Source organism: Myxozyma melibiosi (genome assembly GCF_037950935.1).
Source record: "Myxozyma melibiosi strain Phaff 52-87 chromosome Unknown BZA70scaffold_3, whole genome shotgun sequence".
NCBI lineage: Eukaryota > Fungi > Ascomycota > Lipomycetes > Lipomycetales > Lipomycetaceae > Myxozyma > Myxozyma melibiosi.
In genome coordinates, this window is record NW_027042917.1 from 812,383 (window position 1) to 832,470 (window position 20,088).

General features: G+C 54.0%; 9 protein-coding genes and 1 non-coding gene across 10 annotated transcripts; 4 read left to right on the forward strand and 6 right to left on the reverse strand.

The window, feature by feature from the left end:
* Window positions 1-421: 421 nt before the first annotated feature.
* On the forward strand, window positions 422-3,102 carry BZA70DRAFT_132538 (Dfp1/Him1, central region-domain-containing protein). The gene is made up of 4 exons (XM_064909571.1): window positions 422-1,476; window positions 1,532-1,661; window positions 1,721-2,745; window positions 2,800-3,102. The coding sequence occupies exons 1-4, from the start codon at window positions 538-540 to the stop codon at window positions 2,911-2,913; spliced, it is 2,208 nt and encodes a 735-aa protein (XP_064769372.1). The 5' UTR covers window positions 422-537; the 3' UTR covers window positions 2,914-3,102.
* Window positions 3,103-3,531: 429 nt separating this feature from the next.
* Window positions 3,532-5,318, reverse strand: BZA70DRAFT_266658 (cytochrome P450; the record flags this gene model as incomplete). The annotated part of the gene is made up of 4 exons (XM_064911044.1): window positions 3,532-3,914; window positions 3,988-4,197; window positions 4,260-4,905; window positions 4,977-5,318. The coding sequence occupies 4 exons, from the start codon at window positions 5,316-5,318 to the stop codon at window positions 3,532-3,534; spliced, it is 1,581 nt and encodes a 526-aa protein (XP_064769373.1).
* Window positions 5,319-5,493: 175 nt separating this feature from the next.
* BZA70DRAFT_132531 (uncharacterized protein) lies at window positions 5,494-6,780 on the reverse strand. Its single transcript, XM_064909570.1, has 2 exons — window positions 5,987-6,780; window positions 5,494-5,925 (listed from the first exon to the last, which is right to left on the reverse strand). The coding sequence occupies exons 1-2, from the start codon at window positions 6,451-6,453 to the stop codon at window positions 5,712-5,714; spliced, it is 681 nt and encodes a 226-aa protein (XP_064769374.1). The 5' UTR covers window positions 6,454-6,780; the 3' UTR covers window positions 5,494-5,711.
* A 328-nt stretch (window positions 6,781-7,108) lies between these two features.
* On the reverse strand, window positions 7,109-8,308 carry BZA70DRAFT_294626 (uncharacterized protein; the record flags this gene model as incomplete). Its single annotated transcript, XM_064914453.1, has 2 exons — window positions 7,109-8,197; window positions 8,267-8,308. The coding sequence occupies 2 exons, from the start codon at window positions 8,306-8,308 to the stop codon at window positions 7,109-7,111; spliced, it is 1,131 nt and encodes a 376-aa protein (XP_064769375.1).
* On the reverse strand, window positions 8,255-10,609 carry BZA70DRAFT_132520 (uncharacterized protein). The gene is made up of 3 exons (XM_064909569.1): window positions 9,343-10,609; window positions 8,828-9,277; window positions 8,255-8,770 (listed from the first exon to the last, which is right to left on the reverse strand). The coding sequence occupies exons 1-3, from the start codon at window positions 10,321-10,323 to the stop codon at window positions 8,492-8,494; spliced, it is 1,710 nt and encodes a 569-aa protein (XP_064769376.1). The 5' UTR covers window positions 10,324-10,609; the 3' UTR covers window positions 8,255-8,491.
* Window positions 10,610-10,729: 120 nt separating this feature from the next.
* On the forward strand, window positions 10,730-10,819 carry BZA70DRAFT_t35. Its single transcript has one exon. It is a non-coding gene; the product is annotated as a tRNA-Phe (tRNA).
* Window positions 10,820-11,262: 443 nt separating this feature from the next.
* Window positions 11,263-13,981, reverse strand: BZA70DRAFT_310042 (uncharacterized protein; the record flags this gene model as incomplete). The annotated part of the gene is made up of 2 exons (XM_064914904.1): window positions 12,449-13,981; window positions 11,263-12,408 (listed from the first exon to the last, which is right to left on the reverse strand). Exons 1-2 carry the CDS (start codon window positions 13,655-13,657, stop codon window positions 11,263-11,265), a joined length of 2,355 nt encoding a protein of 784 aa, XP_064769377.1. The 5' UTR covers window positions 13,658-13,981.
* Window positions 13,982-14,054: 73 nt separating this feature from the next.
* BZA70DRAFT_276368 (calponin homology domain-containing protein) lies at window positions 14,055-16,390 on the forward strand. Its single transcript, XM_064912293.1, has 3 exons — window positions 14,055-14,659; window positions 14,727-14,843; window positions 14,894-16,390. Exons 1-3 carry the CDS (start codon window positions 14,298-14,300, stop codon window positions 16,266-16,268), a joined length of 1,854 nt encoding a protein of 617 aa, XP_064769378.1. The 5' UTR covers window positions 14,055-14,297; the 3' UTR covers window positions 16,269-16,390.
* On the reverse strand, window positions 16,349-18,005 carry BZA70DRAFT_132931 (nuclear mRNA splicing protein). Its single transcript, XM_064909576.1, has 5 exons — window positions 17,632-18,005; window positions 17,328-17,567; window positions 17,007-17,269; window positions 16,874-16,941; window positions 16,349-16,815 (listed from the first exon to the last, which is right to left on the reverse strand). The coding sequence occupies exons 1-5, from the start codon at window positions 17,668-17,670 to the stop codon at window positions 16,430-16,432; spliced, it is 996 nt and encodes a 331-aa protein (XP_064769379.1). The 5' UTR covers window positions 17,671-18,005; the 3' UTR covers window positions 16,349-16,429.
* BZA70DRAFT_132657 (uncharacterized protein) lies at window positions 18,006-20,088 on the forward strand. The gene has a single exon (XM_064909572.1). The coding sequence runs from the start codon at window positions 18,342-18,344 to the stop codon at window positions 19,959-19,961; it is 1,620 nt and encodes a 539-aa protein (XP_064769380.1). The 5' UTR covers window positions 18,006-18,341; the 3' UTR covers window positions 19,962-20,088.

The window sequence follows — 20,088 nt, forward strand, 5'->3', positions numbered from 1 at the left end:
GATTTAGTATGTTTGGTCAAAGATGCGCGTAGTTAACTAAATGACTAGTGCGCACAATTGTTATAATGAATTAGAGAACAACTTTATGAACGCAGAGCACTCCAAGCACTGAAAGCAGATCTCGGACAGACAGACGGTGTCAGATATGTGCCGTCGTCTCGTTTGTAGCCAGAATCTGATTGAGCATCGTGGCAACAACAACTGACGACAATAAGAGACAGACAACAGCCATTTCTCATATCTGAAGCACAACACATGCACATACTCAAGAAGTTATGTGACAATACCCTCTCGAGATCCGACATTCGGGCTCAACATGCTGCAGTCAAGATCGGAGCACGCGTCGCGCTAGTCCCAAACAAGAAACCCTACGCAACGTAAATACAAACAGCGGTTGGGAGGGCAACACCCGTTCGCTCGGACCCAGAATAGCCCCTCGTCGACCGCCAGATTCTTGATCTGCCAAACATTGATTTTGCCATAACAAATTCAGCCCCCAGCGCCCGTCCGATTCCCTCGTGAGCTTTTGTCATAAGCATGTCGTCTGCGGTCTCCAGGCACCGGCTCTCTTCATGCTTTGGTGACTCAATCCGCGCCGGACCCTCCGACGCGCGTGTCCACTCTCAACGCGTGCACTCGCATTCTTCTCTCAAGGATGCGGCCATCACTGCTACGGCCTCCGTCTCTCCCTCGTCCGGATCCCATGCCACTGACACGTCGCGTGCTCAAACAGCAGAGCCCGACGCTTTCTCTGCCGACGTAGCTGACCACGACGATAACTCCGACGTCTCGGCTGACGACGTCGACCAGTACTACGCGGTTCTAGACGACATGGACGACCGTCACCTACAACAACTCTCCTTCGACGCTGGCCACGTGCGTCGCCAGCATGCTCCTGGCTCGCCCTCTCGCCAGCGAGAAGGTCTCTACCTCAACTACCAAGACGCTTCTATGGCGCAGTCGCGTTCCATGTCTCGGGCCTCCTCATCATCACATACGCGATCGGCCGCCCATGCTAGCTCCTCGGCCACCGCGTCGATTACAGTCTACGGCTGCACCACCGGAACCGCCAGCTCCCGCCTGCGCGAGCGCGTGTCTGTGGCTTCTGAAGTTGCACGTATCCGCGAGCAGCAGGCCCAACAAGTCCAAACGCGCCAGGTGCTGCGCGAGCGTCAAGCGCAGGAGCGCGTGGTCTCTGAGCCTAAAAAGGTCGAAAAGGACCGTTATTCCACCGTCGCGCGCGTTCGCGCAATCCAGCAGCAGCAGCGTGCGCAGGCCATGACCGAGCGACTTGCTTTCCGTGAGCAGCAGGCGCGCGAGCAGCAGGCGCAGGAGCACGCTGCTGCAGAGGCCGAAACAGTGAGACAGTGGCAGCGCCAGTGGAAGCGAGTGCTGGCCAGCAGCACGTTCTATTTCGACGGAATCGAAGATCCCGGCAACGAGCGTGCAAAGCGTCAGCTTATGAGCTACGGATCTGTAAGTGTAACGTACGACGCGCTTCTTTACCAACCACTGTCTAACTTTTCTATAGACTATCGAAACATTCTTTCACGGCGACGTTTCCCACGTTATCACAAACAGACCTCACAATGCTTCCTATCCCGTCACAGATATTATATCCCAGGCGAAGCAGAGAGCAATGAAGTTATGGACCTTTGAGAGTATGTATTTGTTCGCCTTCAATGGCCAAAACGCTGCGATGCTGATGATTATTGTGCAGAACTATTGAGATTTCTGGCGCATCTGCAGGACACACCCAGTGCTTCTGTCCAGGGAACTAGCACTACCCGTCATACCGTCACCGCTAGCGACACCAGCAACAACCTGACGCGTATGCTGCAAGAAGAGAAAATCACTGGACCGGCAGATAGTGATCCTCGTGCGCGCCGGGAAGATTTCCACTACTTCAAAGGACCCTACTTGTTTATCCGAGACGGCACGGGTCAGTACCGACCGATCATGGTTCGCGAGTATCAAAAAGTGTCGGACGCGACGATGGGAGACTGGCCCCAGTTCCGGCTATCTGGTCCTGGTAAATGTCCATTTGTTATTGATGCGTCGGTATACAAGAACAACAAAGAAACTGTGCAGCCTCGACGAGTGCCGACTACCGGCTCGCGATTGAAGCGCACAGTCACGGCAGAGCTGGAGGAGAGCGTGACATCAAAAGGTAACTCCAAGGCACGCAAGATGTCGGAGGAAGAAGATGAAGAGGAGGAAGAAGGCGGCGAGCAGCAAAGCGGCGCCGAGGCGCGCAAGCTCAAAGTACCGCGCGATCTGGTTACAAGGTCTGAGCAAGCCGCCATATTCAAAGAGCCACATCTCCGAAAGAAGAGCGCGTTGACGCCGGTCCGGATGACCTCGGCCAGAGCAAACAGCGGCGGGCCAAAGAACTCTGAGTATCGGGTCGACAAGAGCGCGCTGGTGGCAACCGGTAAGACGTACTCTGCCCGTATGTCAGCTGCCTTGGGTTACGAGACGGTCGCGACAGGCATCAACATGTCGAACCAGACCTCTGGGATCCGATCGATGACGCAGTCAGGCGGCCTGAACAACGGTCTCGCGGCTGCGATGTCGCACACGCAGTCGAAGGAGGTGAACAGTCTGAAGAAAAAAGTTTTTGAAAAGAGGAAGAGACCGGTGGCCATTCCGCAGGCTAGTATCAAACGAGAGATGGTCTCTGTCAAGGAGGTCAAGCCCGGCTACTGCGAGAACTGCAAAGATCGATTCGACGATTACGATGAGGTATGCATAGTGCTCACTAACTGTCTCTTGTCATTCACTAACATGATACTGCAGCACACGAAATCGAAGCGACATAGAAAGTTTGCTTCTAATGATGATAACTTCAAAGAAGTTGATGAACTGTTGGCGAAGATTGTCCAAGCTCGCCGCCCGGAAGCTTGCGTCTAACCCAACACACGAACCTTACAGTTCTATCGAACTCTAGCTTTGTGTCATAATACCCTTTATCCCCACACACACACACATGCAGAAAAGAAATACGTCTAGTATTTTTATGGTTTACTAGACGGTCTCATTTAGTGCCTGTTTTGTTATTGCATTTAGCATTCATTGAAGCATCATTATCCCACTTCTTCCCAACAAAAGAATAGAAGTTAATCTCGTTTAAGAGTCTCCTTGTTTACGACATTTATAGCTTTGTTTTTTTTATACGTGTCCATCCTGTATTTTTATTGCGTCGACATTTGCTTGTTTGTCTGTTTGTTTGTTCTCTTTGTCATGTTTTATGTTTTACGGCGAGGAGCATTGCTAATTCTAACGTTTTCATGTTTATGACTTTTCTCTTGACGGGTTCTTTATATTGTGAGGTTTGCTTCTCGCGCGGGGGAGGGACGAGATTGAGATACCATAGAGATGAATGTGATGCGCGGGAAGGATCCGCTGGAAGACCTGTCAAGAGAAGAAATATTTGCTATAGTGTTCTCAATGAATATAGTATTTACGCGAGGTTTTATCGTAACAGTATCATTCATACAACAGGTGAATCTACCGGTTCATAAAAACCAATCATGTCAATCTCGTCACCTTCAGCGGTAACCCATCCGACGGCTTCAGCGTAATCACAAAGTCCATCGGCACGACCTGATTCTCCACCGCCTCTTCAAACTTATACCTCCCCACCAACGTCGCCAGCGTGCACTTCATCTCCAACTCCGCCAGCCGTCGCCCGAGGCACGCGCGCGCGCCGTGGATAAAGGTCGCGAGACCGTAGGCAGAGTTCTGGGCCGCGTCGGTGTCCCATCGGTCCGGGTTGAAGGCGTCGCTGTCGGCGCCCCAGATCTCGGGTAGTTTGTTGAGGGCATCGATGCAGATGTTTACGGTCGTGCCTTTGGGAATCAGTTGGCCTTCGATTTCGATGTCCTCTTCCGCTTCGCGGACCGTGACGGGAACTTTTTACACAACAGTCAGCGTACACGTACAAAGATCAGGAATTAGTAAAATCCTATTTGACGATTTACATACCTGGAGGATTGATGCGGAGAGTCTCGCGCAGGACATTGTTGAGAAACTTTAGAGATTCAAGCTGAGTCTCGTCGGAGATGTCGTCCATGCCGCCCGGGAACGCTGCTTGCACCTCTGCCCGTAAACGATCTTGCACGTCTTGGTTTCTGGCAAGGTTGAGGAGTGCCCATGAAAGGGCGCCGCCGGTGGTTTCGTGGCCTGCGAGTAGTACTGTTGAGAGAGTATTATTAGTCGCTGACTCAAAAACGTCTGTTCTGCTATGAAGTACTTACAGGTCATGAGCTGGTTCTCAATCTCATCAACCGTCCACCGATGCTCGGTATCCAGCAGCAAAAGCCTAAGACTATCCCGCTCCTTGCCCTCGATCTTGCGCTCGTACGCGTCCTCGATTCGCTGCGAGATCACCCCGCGGATAGCCTTCTTGAACACCTTCTTAGCCTCCGCCATCCGCTTGTTCTGCCGCGTGGGCAGATACTTGAATCCGGGGATCAGCGAGTTGAGAAAGAAAAACGCGGGATCGTCGATCGGCGTCGACAAAGTGGTGTACGCCTGCACGAGCTCGTTGGTCTCGTCGTCGAGCGCGTGCAGGTTGACGCCGAACGAGACCTGGCCGATGACGTCGAGCGTGAATCTGCTGAGCAAATGAAGCTGCGGGAAAATAGCCGGGCCGGCGGCCGTTTTCTCGTCGTAGTTTGCGGTGAGCTTGCGCATGTGCGTCATGAACGCCGGGACTAGCGTCTTGATGTACGTCGGCGCAAAGCCGGGGTTGAGCAGGCGGCGCTGCATTTTATGCTGGTCGCCTTCTGAGAAGAATAAGCCGTCGCCGATGAATTGTTTGAATCCACGGGAAACAGTGGTAGGCTTTTTGAACTTGTAGCATTTGGTTTGGAGGATTTGGCGGTGTGCTTCAATGGTTCCCTATTGACACATTACAGAATTAGCAAATCACCCATGCAGGAAACGCAATAGCCTAGAAGGCGAAGGCTTACCGGCAACAATTGATCGGTCCCAAATGGACCGTAAAATCTGGAGAACGGCAGGCCGGGATACTCTCTGGACATGCGAAGACCTTGATCGTACCGATGGTCCTGGTACTCGATGAATGTGCCCCAGAGCCAGTGCGGGTTCGGCACCGCAGGCAAATCTCTGAACGGCGAGCCATATCTGCGAAACAAAAAAATTTGATAAAACAGTTTCAGGATAAGAGCAACAGCGAAGAGCATGAGGTATCTGAGAATCAGGCCCTTGGGGGTTAGTGACAAGCCAAAGGCGACATGGTACGCAATGTCCACCGCCCCGGTGATGATGGCTAGTGAGGACACGGAAGGCATGTTGATGGTAGGCATTTTATAAACAACTCTATATACGCTCTACTCTCGAGGTATCTAGAGTGAAAACAGGGATGAAAGGCGTAGGAGGTGCGGGGCTGCAGCTATCTGCGGGTTGCATGTTTTTTGCCTCTGTCGCTCGGGAGCAGATAACTACGCGGCTCAAGCGGCTTGACCGCTTATCAATTACGACCTCTGTGGTAGACAATTGGATTATTAGATGCCTAAGCAGACTTGTCTTTTTATCATATAACTAAATACTTTGTTTTATTATTATACTCAATGTTCATTACAAGCTGCTCTTTCACGCGACCTGTCCTGCAGGACTCTTGTATTTAATTCCAATTATATCGCCTCTCTGATCATCAATACTCGTCGTCTGACACTAACTTCCCCTCATTCGTTCTTGCGAGCCTCCTCTTCCTCCTCTATTATCATCTTCCAATGACTCTCAACTCCACTCTGATGACTCTTATTCTTCGGATTGTGAATCAGGTGATGGTGCGTCTTGTCGTTCGGATCAGGGATGTACGCCGGCTCGCTCGAGTCGCCGATACTCACCGCTGCCGTGGCCACGATCAGTCCCAGTGCGAGGAATTGCGCGTACATTCTACAAAGAAATGTCAGTTACTTGCCGCGTCAAACAAATAGACAGGGTGGTAGGTGCTTACCTTGCCTGCACGATCTTCTGCGATCCGGTCAATAGCTTGTCCCGCGAAATCATATACCACGCCAGTCCCATTGATCCCGCCCAGGCACTCAACAGAAGCGACAGCTTATTCTCCTTGCTGAACGCAAGTATCCTACCCGTGGTCGACAGTTGATGATAATCAACGCCAGTAGTCAACGCCTTCTCCTTCTCCTGGATCTGATACACGCCGCGTTCTCTGAGCATCGCGTGGTGATACTCCTGCTCCATACCGACCTTCGCCAACCCCACGGTCGGAATGACAAGCAGCGCGACCCGGATCGTAGGCGACTTGAACGCCAGCGGGAACTTTTTCTTTGCAAACAGGTTCGCGCCGAGTCCGAGGGCCGCGCCGCCGACGAGGCCCTTGACCGCGCCGGCTATCTTCATTCGTCGCTCGTAGTCCAGGCGCTGCTCGGCGTTGAATTTCGTGGGATCGTCGTCTGCCATCGATGGTGTCTGTGATGAGTTGTGTAGTCGGTGTTTGTAGCGGTAGGTGTATTAATCCTGGTCTATATCCAAGCAGACAAGAACGCAGACGTCAAGGAAATATATATACCCTCAGCAATCCTGTCAGAGTGGCGTTCACAGACCGGCTCAAAAGACAACAATCAGCGGTCGGTTTCCAGTTCTGTAGCGCGTCCCCGGCGCAGACCCGGCCAACCGTCCTGAGCTGACCGACGAGTGTCTCAGTGCCGGATTTGGGATGACGTCACGGCGGATCGACGACGCCTCGAGCCTCACAGAGCGCGGTTGCCGGTTCGGGCGACTTCGCTGTGCCCCACCGCCCAGATGCTGGTTGTTGTTCAGTGATTACGAGTAGGTCTTGAGAGTAGAGGTGGTTGGTCGGGAATAGTAGCTGATGTTGGAAATACTGGCACTTGGATTGGCTGCAAGGACTATAATCACCATCACAACCAGATCCACAGACGTGAGATCTCGTCCTAAAGATACAGTTCACTAAAGAATACACTGCAGTTACCACTATAAAGTCTAAACCATGCCTCTAACAATAAAGCCCATTCTATAATAACATTAGTCCATCGGAAAACAAGTCCTCGAAACCTCTACACACAGATTACCCATTCCGGAAGTCAACACAGACTCAGAGCTCCCGCTCCCGAACGGCATCCAACCGCTTCCACCCCAATAGCTGCTCATACCGCGGCTGCCGTTGCCGTCTACTCGGTGCTCTATACGCGTCCAGGAGCTGCTTCACGCGACTGAGGTACGGGTCTACCTCTGTGTACTGAAACGAGCGCACGGTGTGAGCCGTCTTCCTGCTCTGAAGTACTGGAGTCTTGGGTCGCCAATGCCCGAACCGGTTCGATCTCTGCCGCGCGCGCGTAGCAGCGTCGGCTCGCGCTTTGTCTGGCTTTGCTCGGAACAGGGATAATGATATAAGGCTGGTTGACGAAGCCGCGCTTTTCTCCTTCGCCCTGCTAGATAGCGTCTGATTAAGTGACCGTAGCGCAATCGACGCGTCAAGATACGGCGACGACTTATCCCCTTCCTCGCAGTCCAAACTCTTCGCGAGCTGCGCCAACGACGGAGTTCGGGACCCGGGCGCGGAGCTAGATCGCGGCAGCTGCAATGACTTTGCTTTATCCACCCGCCCACGAACCGAAAAAGTCGAGGCGCGCCGTCGCATCTCAGGGTCATGTCCGTGCGTCGCCAGTTGCTGGTGCGTGAGCGGAACTTGCCGGTCCCCGCGCTGGCCATGTCGATCTGCAGCAGCAGCAAGTCGGTTCTCGGTCCAAAGCGTGGTTTTGGATCGCTTGGGGAGAGTGGTGGTTTCGCGAGTAAGTGGACGGTAGACTGAGCTTTTGGAGCGGCGGGGGCCAGGTGCGGTTGCTTGAGTGGGTTTGTGGTCTGCTTTGACGGTCGCGCTGTGTTCTGAAGCAGAGTGCGACCGACGGAGTGAGAACAGCGGAACTTTACGCTGCTGCTTGGCGGATGTAGATTTCACTGACAGATCGTTCTGGATGATCGTTCCAGTCACAGTAGCAGGCATGCAGAATTCAGACAGAGCAGAAGGCTTCGACGGCCGACGAGGACACGGCGAGTCGAACGATGAGAGCGGGACATTCTCTGGCGCGGGTCCATAGCTGTCTTTGATTGAAGTCGTGGAACTATATGCGTCAGCGTTGTCGGGGTCGAGAAAGACGGAAGGGTGGCGCGAGTGGATGATGATCTGGATGCGTGTTAGATAGGTGGAGTACACGTATAGTCAGTTTTGGGCTTTTGAAGAAGCTATACGAACAGGTCCAAGCAAGCCTTTGATGCGCGAGCGAAGTGAGTCCATATTCAAGTGTGTATATTCAAGTGTGTGCAGGATGCTGCTGTATCAGTTCAAAGAGCTGAAAAACTAGGTGTAGGATTAGTCTGGCTTCAAAGTTCGGCCATTTGTAAACACACTACTGCAGCTAACGCTCACACACTACAAGTACACTTCCTCAACATATTCCAGCTCCATATGTACAACACTCTAAACACTAGACCTCTTCTTCCTCCCAAACCAATCCTTAAACATCTCTTTGAACCCATACTCCCCGCCCCTCTTCTCCATAACCACAACCTGATCCCCAAACAACCCGGTGACCACCGACCCTGGCGCAGTTCTATCTCGCTTGAGCGAGTTCCTGCCCGACCGAATAGCTTCCTCGCGGTCGCGAAGCGCGTCGGCTAGAAGCGGGGCGACTTCTGCGTAGCACATTTGTCGCTCTCGGTCGATTGAGAGGTATGCTCGTCTAGCTGGAGCCGGCGCCTGCATAGCCATCGTTAACACATATAGAAAAACACTAGAAAAACAAAAGAGGCATACCATCAAGTTATAACTCCGAATACTATCATTCAGCGTCTTAATCGACAGCTCGTGATACGACTTTTCAATTTCCTCCCACTCCCTCTTCGACAGCCGCGGATGATCAGTCTCATGGATACTAAACTCATCCACCTCAACCTTATCCTCCACCAAGATCTCGCTCGCGAGCTCCACCGCCGCCAGCCGCTCGGCAGTGATAAACCCGTCCACCGCCTCCGTCGTATCCTTCGGCTTGGACTTGAGCAGTCCTTGCTTGCGCGCCGCAAGAAGCTCTGCGTCGGCGTATTTTTGCGCGAGTTCCATTTGTTGCTCGAGAGAGTTGGGGCGTTCGGTCGAGATCAGGCGCATCGCGTGCCGCTTCCATTGCTCGCGGAGCTCGATGCGGAACCGGCGAATGTCTTGCCGCACTGTAGCCTGCTTGTCGATCCAGGGCGGTTGAATATCTTGCCTCTGTAAACCACACTCGTCAGCATCCTATCCCTCACACACCGCTCTCAACAAAGAGATTAACAAACCTGTATAATCCTATTCAAAAAAAACTCCGTCGTATCCAAAAACGGCGACGAGATCCTGGCGTCCATATCAAGTTTCCCGCCCCGCGGAATATTCTTAAACTGCCCTCTCGCGCGCGCATCCTCGATTCTCTCGTCCGCAATCGCCCTCAGTCCATGCAACGTGCCCGGCATCGCCCGCGGAGGTCGAAATCTCTCGGCGTATATCTTTCGAAACTCGGAATCTTCTTCTAACTGGTTCGTGCTCGCTTTCTTCTTCGCCGTCGGCGTCTTGCCGCTGCCGCTGCCGTCGGTGGATACCTTTTGAAGCGAGTACTCGAGCGACTTCTCGCGCGCTTCCGAAAGTCGTACGGAATTAGGCACCGCCTTGGCCATCGTCGGCATCGGAATCACTGTTCCCCCGTTCGCTCCTCCTCCTCCCCCAGCATACCCACCACCCCCTCCAGATCTCGCGCCGTACGCACCTCCTCGGCCCCCGCCAGGTATCCGCAGCGGTTTATTAACATCAACCAGCATCCGCAGCACCGCGTCCTCCTGCGCCTCCGTCCCGGTCCACGGCTTACTGTACGCGATGTCGCGCGTATGCTTGCTCGCAGACGCCGGCAGGTTCGCCGCAGCAATGTACTGCGCGTTTTTCTCCTTATACACCCGCGCCGACAGCCGTTCTTGCAAGTCCCGAATCTCTTCTTCAGACATGAAATCCTCGTCTGGAACTTCTTTGCCGAACGTCGAGTCGTGGCGCACGGGGGGCGCTTCTTCCGCTAGCTGGCGCAGGCGGCGGGTCATGGGCCCGATTTCCTCCTCCGCGTTTGCAGAGTCATGCTCTGCTTTCACTTCCTTCTCCACTTCTTCTCGCCCATTCGCATCCGTGCTGTAAAACCTGCTGAATTCACTCCGCTGCAGAGCACTCCTCCGTCCACCCTGCACCACCCGTCCTCGCGCTCGCACACCCCTGCAAAGACATTCAATCTTTCCCAATCTCATCCTCCCTCATATCCTTTTCCAAAACTGTAATTCCGTCCCTCGTGCGCCAGGGCAATTAGACAGGACTCCGCTATATGATCAGCAACCGCGTGGGAGAATGTTGGATGATGATGATGAGTATCGCTTTAGAAAGATTGGAGTTTGGCGAGCTGGGAGTTTGGCGGGCGTTGATTGAGTTTAGCGATTGGAGGATCTCCTCGGAGCTTGATTTAATATCATCCCTGATCTTTCAGCGACAGCGTAATCAACACTACTAAAAACCCATCAATTGAAACCTGTAAATCACCTATCCTCACCCTTCCCAACAAACATCAAGATAACCCAACCAAATAGCACAAAATCACACAGCTCATATTGAGGAGTTAGAAGCTTATATTGAACCAGGAATATTTTTTCTTTCAAGATTGCGGGCTTAGCTCAGTTGGGAGAGCGTCAGACTGAAGTCACACTTCGGTTGTTAATCTGAAGGTCCTGTGTTCGATCCACAGAGATCGCAATTACTTTTTTGTTTTTATTTTTTTTGAACTATTCCATTCTTTTTGATGTTTTTTCGTGGGGTTTTTTTTTGCTAGTTTTGAATTTATTTTAGGGCGCGGGGTGATGCAGCATAATAAACAGCACCTTCACAAAAGCAACCAACGTTTGAGCTACCAATCATCCAAGCTAAGACGCAATTTATTTAACCAAAATCTTGTATCATCTAAAAGTGCCCAATATATACCGAGAAGAAATAGAATACAGAAATGAAAATGAAAATGACATGCCGAGCGTGTGAATCGTAAATAGATCGTTTGATATCATGATGCCGCTGATATAGAACAGAATTAAACCCCAGATGAAGACCACAAACCAACCGAAGAAATGTAGAAAATAGAGAGAATAGAGAAAAAGGAGAATGCAAATGCAAATATGAATGCTCAGGATATATAAAAAAAATCACTATAAACCCTGCTCTATCGACAAGCCCGCGACGCCCGCGCCGACTTCCTCAGCCGTACTCTTCAAATTCCCCTCCGCCAAACTCATCTCGGTGTCCTCCTCGCGCTGCTCCTCGTCCGCCTTCGCAACAGCCTGCTTCCTCGCCTCGATCCGCTGCGCAACCGTCGGCGGGCCCTCGACCATCCTCCGCCGCTCCTCGTCAAGGATCGCCCGGAGCGCTTTGCCCATCGCGGGAATGTCGCCGAGTAGTCCGACGTGGCCGCGGTCAGATTCGATTTTTGCTACGACGTCGAAGCCGCGCGGGGGCATGAGGTGGCGCGCGGGAACGACGCCGTCGCCGGGGGTGAAGATGTAGTCTGAAAAGTCGCCATCTTTGATCCCGCGCTCGCCCGCGACGCGCGCGCCTCGCACGGTCGGAACGGTGTCGCCGTAGACGACCGCGAGAGGGGGGTAGTTTGCGGTCGGGTCGTCGGCTTCGAGGGATTCCTTGAATTGCTTGGTGCGCGAGAGAATGCGTTCTAGGTACGCGACTGCGTCCGCAAAGACGATGTCGCTGGCTTCGCTGGTAGGCGAGGCTGTGTGCTCTAGTGAGTGTCTTGGATGATCTGGGTGCTGCTTCCGGTGAGTGGGTGATTCGGGGTCGTGACTAGAAGTCGAGATCCTGCGGTGCGGAGACCCTGCTGTTCGCACGCACGGCGAGAGACCGTACTCGATCCAGGTGTCGAGGTCAAAGAAATCAAGCCTGATTTCCTGGCCCGTATTTTTATCGACAAAACACCGTCCGTCGAGCGGGAGAAAGACAAAACTGCTGCGCATCGAGAAATTGACTTGCGCGTTGAGCACTTTTGTGCTGAGCATGACGCTGTCGCCGTGCCGGATCGGACCGAGGATGTTGACGCAGGAGAACGGGGAGCCGACGTAGACGAGGCCTCTGAACAGCGAGGGTTCGCGGAGCATGGCCGCGTGGGCGACGATGCCGCCCATGGAGTGGGCGATGACGATGGCGCCGTTCCAGTGGGGACCGCGACGGGATTTGATGTCTCTGAGGAAGGCGTCGAGTTTTTGGGATAGGAGGTCGTTGGACAGGCGCCAGTCGTATCCGAATTCGTGGACGGTGCAGCCTGGGTTTGCCTTGAGGATTGTGAGCTGGTGCATATGATAAAAGAGAGAGAGGATAGTAACGTACCTGCATTTTCCGGATCAAACGGCGAGAGATATCTACAGGTCCGATATGGGACAGCATTCCGTCCGGGATAATGTCGTCCTCGGCGTTGAGCTCAGCTTCATCAGAGAGCCCCAGCTCAAGATTGATCTTGCGAATATTCAGACCAACTTTAAGCGGGATCCACGTCCGGCGATGCGTTTTCGCGTCGCGCAAGATACTTCCGCGGTAACCGCCGAGGATGACGACGTCGCCGGTGAGGTCTTCTGGGATGCCGTCTTTCGGGGTGGAGAAGAAGAACTGGTCCATTGAGATCGAGGTCCGGATGGTTTCCTTGACGGCGCGCAGGCGGGAGTTGTCCATTTGGTGGATGTTTGCAAAATTGCGCGAGTCTTCGATGATTGAGTCTGCGACGGACTCTTCGGTCGAAGTGCGCGTGAGCGCAGGCCGCTCGTGGAGGGTATTGTCGTCATGGTGGTTGTGGTTCTCTTTGTCTTTCTCTCTGAAGATCGGGAGCGTACGCGCTTTCTTTCTGAGCGAGTGGGATGAGCGCGACAAGACGCCGGCCGAACTGCTCGAGTCGGACGCGGTGGAGGAGGTCGCGGCCGAGGAATTGGACAAGGACGAGAAGGTGAACTCCCTGATCTCCTTGAACTTTGGCAGCGACGGCGGACCGTACGAGACCGCGAACGGGAGCGAGAACGGGAAGACTTTTTTAGCGTGGGGCTCGTTGCCAGCCGTGCTAGTGACGCTCGCGGACTTTCGGTGCTTGGAGGAGGATCGGTGGCTGCTGTTGACTGACGAGGAAGTGGTCGCGGCCTCGGAGCGCGAGCGGGACATGTGCTCGGCGTCGGAGGCCTGGCTGGAGTCGACGGAGTGGGCAGAGAAGGGGGGACTGGCGCGGTCCGGGGAGTCCGGATGGGCGACTGCCGATCCGCCGATGAAGGACTCTGCCTCGTCGACCTCGATGCCGGTGCTCTCGCTCTCGCTGTCGGAGTCGTCGGCGGAGGAGTCGATGGATATTTGGTCTGATGTGGGGGAGGTTGGGAGGGTGAGCGGTTCGGTGGGAGGGACGGGAGGGAGGGTGGAGGGGGATGATTTTTCGTGGGTGTGGGAGAGCGAGCGTGGACGGGAGAAGGATCTGGTACGCGAGCGGGAGCGGGAGCGGGAGCGACGGACGGGCTCGACGACGTTGCGGGAGAGGGCGTCGCGGATGGACTTTGTGAGCGCCATGGGGAGGAGGAGGAGGAGGAGGAGGAGGGAGGAGGAGGAGGTGAAGAGGTGGTGAAGAGGAGAGGATCTAAAGCCGAGCAGTGGAGGAGCGACGGAGGGACGGTTGGAGCGGCGGAATGAATCTGAGCAGCAGCGAGCGGTTCGACAGATGAGTAAGCTGTATTTGCAGTGTATCTTTTATATTGTATATAAACACTCACAAACACATTGAATATACACAAAAACACACACCACAAACACACAGCATCCAACGCGTCTGCTCTGATCCGCAAAGGCTTCGTTCGCGGGTCGAAAGCGAAGCCAAGAAGCGGTTTGTTCCGGGCTCCGGTCGCAAATTAAAGCGCCGAGTTCGCTTGCAGTGGCGGTGCATTTGGTGAGGCGCAGGAACAGAGGCGGTGCAGACGCAGACTTTGTACGCGTCGAACCTTCTTTGCTTGTTTACCTTTGGCCGACATCTACTGCTGCCTGTTCTGCCCTGGACTGTTCTTGTTCACGGCTTGTTGTATTGTTGTATTAGTAGCAGACACCTGCAACTTACTGTTGTCTGCAGCAGACTAGGCTACTGCTTGGCTAACTCACCCAGTCTGATCTACTTCTACCCCTGCTGCACTCACATCTGCACAGCTAGCAAGAACCAAACATGCCCCCTCCCACCCCAGCCTGGGTCGCGACCCAGAACAAAGCCTTCCTGCGCTGGACAAACTCCCATCTCGAGTCGCACTCTCTCCCCCCCGTGCTCTCTCTCGAGCACGACCTCTGCGACGGTGTCAAGCTCATCCAGCTCCTCGAAATCATGGGCAACGAAAGTCTCGGCCGCTACGCCACGCGCCCCAAACTGCGCGTCCAGAAAGCCGAGAACGTGATCATCGCGCTCGAGTACATCAAACGGCGGGGGATTCAGCTTTATAATATCGGAGCTGAGGATATCGTCGACGGGAACATCAAGCTTATTCTTGGACTGCTCTGGACACTTATCCTCAACTTTTCCATCTCGGAAATCAAGTGCGTCTGCTCACTGCCGCTTGCTTGCTTCTTGTCACTGGAGATTGTCGCTAACTACTGCTTCCAGTGCCGAGGGACATACCGCAAAAGAAGGTCTTCTACTATGGTGCCAGCGTAAAACAGCAATGTACCAGGACGTCGAGATCAATGATTTCTCCTCAAGCTGGAACACCGGCCTCGCATTGTACGTCCCCATCCTCTTCCACTTTTTCTGATCACTACTGACGTATGTAGCTGCGCCCTACTCGACCGCTACCGACCAGACCTAATCGACTTCGGCAAACTCGACAAAAAAGACACAAAAGCTAACATCGAACTCGCCCTCCGCCTCGCGTCCGAACAAGTCGGCATCCCGCAACTCCTCGACGTCGAAGACGTACTGATCCCCAAACCCGACGAGCGCTCGGTCATGACCTACGTCGCGCACTGGTTCCACGCGTTTTCCGAGCTCGACAAGATCGAGACCGCCGGCCGCCGCGTCGAGAAGTTCGTCGAAGTCATGTCGTCGAGCATCGACCTGCAGCACTCGTACGAGCAGCGCATTCGCTCGCTTCTCGACACGATCGCGGCGCAGGTGCGCGCGTGGGAGAGCGCGAGGTTTGAGGGAACGTACGCCGACGCGAAGATGCAGAACGTGGAGTTTTTGACGTATAAAAAGTGCACGAAGCGGTCGTGGATCGCGGAAAAGACAGAAGTGACGTCGATGCTGGGAAACATCAAGACCAAGCTCGCGACGTACGGTCTCAGGGATTATAGTCCGCCGAAGGGCTTGAGACTTTCTGACCTCGACGCGGCGTGGAAGTTGCTGCTGAAAGCGGAAGCGGTGCGGTCGAAGAAGATCAACGAGGCCATCAGGGACATCAAGGAGAGCCTACGGAAGCAATTCGCGGAAACGGCAAACTCAATCTCAGAGAAACTCGAGGCGGTCTCGGTCGAGCTTATCGAGCTCGACGGCGAGCTCGAGGCGCAGCAGGCGCTGGCGCGGCAGATCGAGGCCAAGCTGAAGCCCGCGGAGGAAATGCTGCGGTCGCTCAAGACTCTGACCGACAGTCTCGAAGAAGCCAAGGTCGAGGAGAACGACTACACGGTGTACTCGTACGACGAGCTCGAGTACGAGCTGCAGCTTGCGCGGGAGGCGATCAACAAGAAGCTCGCGTTTATCGACAACCAGATCGTAGCGCGGAGCATGACGAACCTGACGCCGATCCAGCTCGAGGAGTTTGAGTCTGTGTTTCGGTACTTTGACAAGCGTCAGCAAAACATGCTCGAGCAAGTTGAATTCGCGGCCGCGCTCGCGAGCCTGGGGCTCGTGTACTCTGAAGACGAGATGCACGATCTCTATGACCAGGTGTGCGACTCGGACCCCGCGGTTTCGTTTGAGAAGTTTATCAGGTTCATGGTCGACGTTACCGAGGACCAGAACACAGCCGAGCAGGTGCTGCAGTCGTTCATGGACGTGGCCGAGGGCAAGCCGTATATCACCGAGTTTGACCTGCGGAATTCGTTGATTCCGGACCCGATGATTGAGCAGTTGGAGGAGATCATGCCCAAGGCCGAGGGGGGCGAGGGCTTGGATTATGTTTTGTTTATGGAAAAATTGTGTCTCTAGCGCTGTAGACTGAGCTTAGAGTAGAGCTTAGCTTTTGATTTCATTTGGTCATTTTTGTCATTCATTGGATATTGGGAACTGTATATACAATACTACAATAAATATAGCATCAACTTTGGAATATACAATATTATAGCATCAACTTTTGGAATAGAGATAGATCAATCAGAATCCCACACCTGGATAAGACCGGCGGTGCTACAACTAACCATCTGCGCCTTCTTCGGATGAAACGTCACACAACTAACCACATTCCCCATCTTCTTCCGCTCTCCACCCGCCTCTTTCGGCACCGGCGCAAGAAGCTCATGCACGACCCGTCCCGACACCAGATCCCAGGCAAAAACCCTGCCGTCCTCGCTCCCGCTGACGACGTAGACGTCGTTGTCGCCGAAGCACGAGCGCGCGCGGTATTCTGAGTTTTTGTGGCCGGTGAAGGATTGCAGGAGCGAGCCGTTGGATTTGTCAAAGAGGCGGATCGTGTTGTCGAGGGTGGACACGAGGAGGGTTGCGGAGTCGGTTGAGTCTTGGAGGGAGGTTACGGGGTCTGTGGGTGTTAATGGGAGAGAAGTAGAGATGTAGAGAAATAGGGAAGGAGAGCTTACGGCCGATTAGGTCTTCTTGCAGTTGGCCTTTGCGAAGATCGTATACGCGCACGAAGCCATCGACGGATCTGGCGGGAGTTAGTGAATACCTTCTTATAAGATATTAGAAGATAAGAGAACAGAAAGGACCAACCCGGTGATAATCTGCGTCCCGCGTATAAGCACGCACGAGACACTGTCCTTCGCCTCCTCAAGCACCTGCACAGGTTTCGCACTCGAAGCCTTCAAATCCCACAGCCTGACAGTAGTATCATAAGACGCGGATGCGACGACGGACGCGTCGGCGTTGAAAGCGACCGAGTTTACGCGCGCAGAGTGGCCTGAGAAGCGGCGCGTGATGGAGCCGGAGGTGACGTCCCAGAGGAAGACGGTGCGGTCGCCGCCGCAGCTTGTGAACTGGGGAGTGTCAGATGGGAGGAATAGGGGAGGGAGAGGGAGGGAGAGGGAGACATGCCTTTGCGTTGTCGTGCGAGACGGAGATATCGAGGACTTCGTAGCCGTGCTGAATAGCAATAGCAGATGTGAGAAGATAGTTACGATTGCAGAAAGAAGAAAAAAGACTCACGCCGTGGTATGCTTTGATCAGCTTGGAGGAATTGGGATTCCAGAGCAGGATCTGCTTGTCCTGGCCGCCGCTGAGGATATACTGACCGGTGGTGTTGTACTTTACTACGTGCACGGGACCGACATGGCTCTGCGTAGAATATGATTAGCATTGAAGAAGAAGAGCAGATAAGAATTAAACAAGAGAGAAGTACTTTCAAAGGGAGGGATCTCGCATAGATTGGAAACGGCATGGGATTCACTCAGGATGAGGTTCCTGGATGCGGCCGGCGAGGCGCGGCTGCAGGTCCCAAAGCGACAGAGTGCAGCGATGAGATGAAGTGAAGACAATACACCACAGCACAGCAGGGCCTGAGCAGATGTTATCACTTAGAGAATACCTCAGAATCAGCTGGACGGCGAACAGCGGCCGAATGCGTCGCGATGGACGAACAAGGAAAGTGAGATGGCGGAGTTTAGTTGGGAAGAGGAAGGGATGCGGGAGGAAGGCTTGTGACGAGCCGCACAGGAGGAGCTATAAACGGCATCACACCGCGTTTAGGATGGCAAAAGAGAGAAGTGAGAGAATTAGAAATGAGAGAATAAGAAGATGAGTAGAATAACAACAGATATAATAGAAGAACATACAACAAATACAAACAACAAATACAGAAGAATAGAACAAAGGACAAGCATTATAATCCACCGCCGGCGAAGGGGCCAAGAAGTGAAAAGTGGTTGAGCCGCGCGCTAAGAAACCGAAACCAAAATAGTTCACTTCTTTGTCTTAAATACTTCACCTCCTCTTCTTCTCTTCTTCTTCTTCTCTTCCTCAGTTATATATCCCTTTGTCTGTCTTTGTCTAGACCATCCACTTCTCTCCTTGCTGTCTGCGACGCCTCGCCTGCTTGTGGCAATCACGATCATGCGCTCGAGACGCGCCGTCATCCGCCTTTTTGCCGCGTTCATCATCTCCATCATCCTCCTCTCCCCTTTCTTCGGCTCATCTTCCAAGCTCGACAAAAAACTCGCTCCCTCCTCCTCCTCCTCCTCCTCCTCTTCCTCAACACACAAAACATCAAACAAACCGACAGAAACAGTCCTCAAACCAGTCGAGGTCACGATCGAAAAGATTGACAACAACGCGGTCGTCGACACCGTCGCCAGCCTCAGCGATCACGCCGACCAAGTCATCAACGACATCCACGAGTCCGAGTCCGATCGCGAAGATGGAAGGATAGACCCCGCGCTCATCTCGGCCGGCCATGTCGTGCCCGATCTGCCTCAGCTCTCGCAGGCCGCCGCTGTTTCTGCCTCTGCCTCTGCCTCTGCCGTCGCGCCCGGGGCCGCAAAACCGACCGAGAAGCCGCTGTTCGCGGACGGCAAGATCGAGACCGCGACACCTCACGAGGCGCTCTTGCTCGCAGCGCAGGCATACACCGGCGAGACTCCGCGCAAAGTCTTTCTCATCAACTCGGTGCGGTATCATTTCGAGATTGTGCTCCCCGTGCTCAACGTGCTCTCCGTCCTGCCCAACTCGAACGTGACCCTGTTTGCGGCTCGGTCGGGATACAACAGATTCGGCGTGAAGCCGTGGCTGAGGCACTACTCGCTCAATACGCTCCGGATGGTCGACGTCGAGAAGATGGCCGATCACCGCAACGACGTGCCGGATCTGGTGTTTCTGACGTCGTGCGCGGAGGACACGCTCTATCTCGGCTCGACGCTTACAAAGTACCTGGAGCGCGGCAGCAAGGTGATGTGTATTGTGCACGAGGCGCAGCGCTGGAACCTGAACGACGAGGACAACACCCGGTCTGCGTACAAGAACCAGATCCGGTCGATGATCCCGTGGATCAAGAAGAAGCGGTGGGATCTCGTGACGCTGTCGACGCACGTGCAGAGCTATGTGCACGACAACTTCCCGACGTTTTTCCAGACAGGGACCGCGGTCGAGTACAATTCGACGCTGTTTTACCCGGTGTTTCAGCTACCAGAGTCGCGGATCCTGATGGAGCGCGAGTGGCCGTTTGTGGCGATAGTGGGCAAGCTGGAGCCGTGGCGGCGGGACTACAGCAAGATCTTCCGGCAGTACGAAGAGTTTAATCCGCCGTTCAACCTGTCGCTTGTGGGCAGCGGCGTGCCGCTTAAAGTGCCGGCGGCGGTGAAGGACAAGGTGCGGCACGAGCTGGATCTCGACTTTCCCGAGTACTTTCGGACGATTTCAAAGGCGGCCGCGGTGGTGCCGTCGTTTGCGCAGAAGGAGTATTTATTCTCGCAGGCGTCGAGCTCGATAGCGACGTCGATAATCACGACGACGCCGGCGCTGATGACACGGCAGATGCTGAAGTCGTACGCGTACGTGACCGAGGACGCGGCATGGCTGCAGAACGAGGGCGAGACGGAGATCGAGGCGATCAGTCGGGTGAGTGCGATGGGGCCGGATGTGTGGTGGCAGCGCAAGGAGAGGATTTCGCGGCTGCGGGACGAGCTGACGACGAAGAACTTGGTTATGTTTGGGGATACGCTGATAAAGTTGAGGTAGAGGTGGATAGATGAGAATAATAAAGCTGGGTGCGGTTGTATTACTGCTGCCCGAGGCAAGATAGATTGCATACATACGCACACAATCTAAGCAAAAGATCTGCTGTAATGAGCGAGTATATTGCATC

Excerpts from the sequence above, each read along its gene's own strand:
- BZA70DRAFT_132538 (XM_064909571.1), top strand. The coding sequence starts at position 538 with ATGTCGTCTGCGGTCTCCAGGCACCGGCTCTCTTCATGCTTTGGTGAC. Across the intron at positions 1,477-1,531 it reads AGCTTATGAGCTACGGATCT|ACTATCGAAACATTCTTTCA; the intron begins GTAAGTGTAACG and ends ACTTTTCTATAG. Across the intron at positions 1,662-1,720 it reads GAAGTTATGGACCTTTGAGA|AACTATTGAGATTTCTGGCG; the intron begins GTATGTATTTGT and ends ATTATTGTGCAG.
- BZA70DRAFT_132531 (XM_064909570.1), bottom strand. The coding sequence starts at position 6,453 with ATGGCAGACGACGATCCCACGAAATTCAACGCCGAGCAGCGCCTGGAC. Across the intron at positions 5,926-5,986 it reads CAGAAGATCGTGCAGGCAAG|AATGTACGCGCAATTCCTCG; the intron begins GTAAGCACCTAC and ends ATTTCTTTGTAG.
- BZA70DRAFT_132520 (XM_064909569.1), bottom strand. The coding sequence starts at position 10,323 with ATGAGATTGGGAAAGATTGAATGTCTTTGCAGGGGTGTGCGAGCGCGA. Across the intron at positions 9,278-9,342 it reads TTTTGAATAGGATTATACAG|AGGCAAGATATTCAACCGCC; the intron begins GTTTGTTAATCT and ends TGTGGTTTACAG. Across the intron at positions 8,771-8,827 it reads TTCGGAGTTATAACTTGATG|GCGCCGGCTCCAGCTAGACG; the intron begins GTATGCCTCTTT and ends ATGGCTATGCAG.
- BZA70DRAFT_276368 (XM_064912293.1), top strand. The coding sequence starts at position 14,298 with ATGCCCCCTCCCACCCCAGCCTGGGTCGCGACCCAGAACAAAGCCTTC. Across the intron at positions 14,660-14,726 it reads TTTTCCATCTCGGAAATCAA|TGCCGAGGGACATACCGCAA; the intron begins GTGCGTCTGCTC and ends TACTGCTTCCAG. Across the intron at positions 14,844-14,893 it reads TGGAACACCGGCCTCGCATT|CTGCGCCCTACTCGACCGCT; the intron begins GTACGTCCCCAT and ends TGACGTATGTAG.
- BZA70DRAFT_132931 (XM_064909576.1), bottom strand. The coding sequence starts at position 17,670 with ATGCCGTTTCCAATCTATGCGAGATCCCTCCCTTTGAAA. Across the intron at positions 17,568-17,631 it reads CGAGATCCCTCCCTTTGAAA|AGCCATGTCGGTCCCGTGCA; the intron begins GTACTTCTCTCT and ends TATTCTACGCAG. Across the intron at positions 16,816-16,873 it reads GCAAGAAGACCTAATCGGCC|ACCCCGTAACCTCCCTCCAA; the intron begins GTAAGCTCTCCT and ends TAACACCCACAG.
- BZA70DRAFT_132657 (XM_064909572.1), top strand. The coding sequence starts at position 18,342 with ATGCGCTCGAGACGCGCCGTCATCCGCCTTTTTGCCGCGTTCATCATC.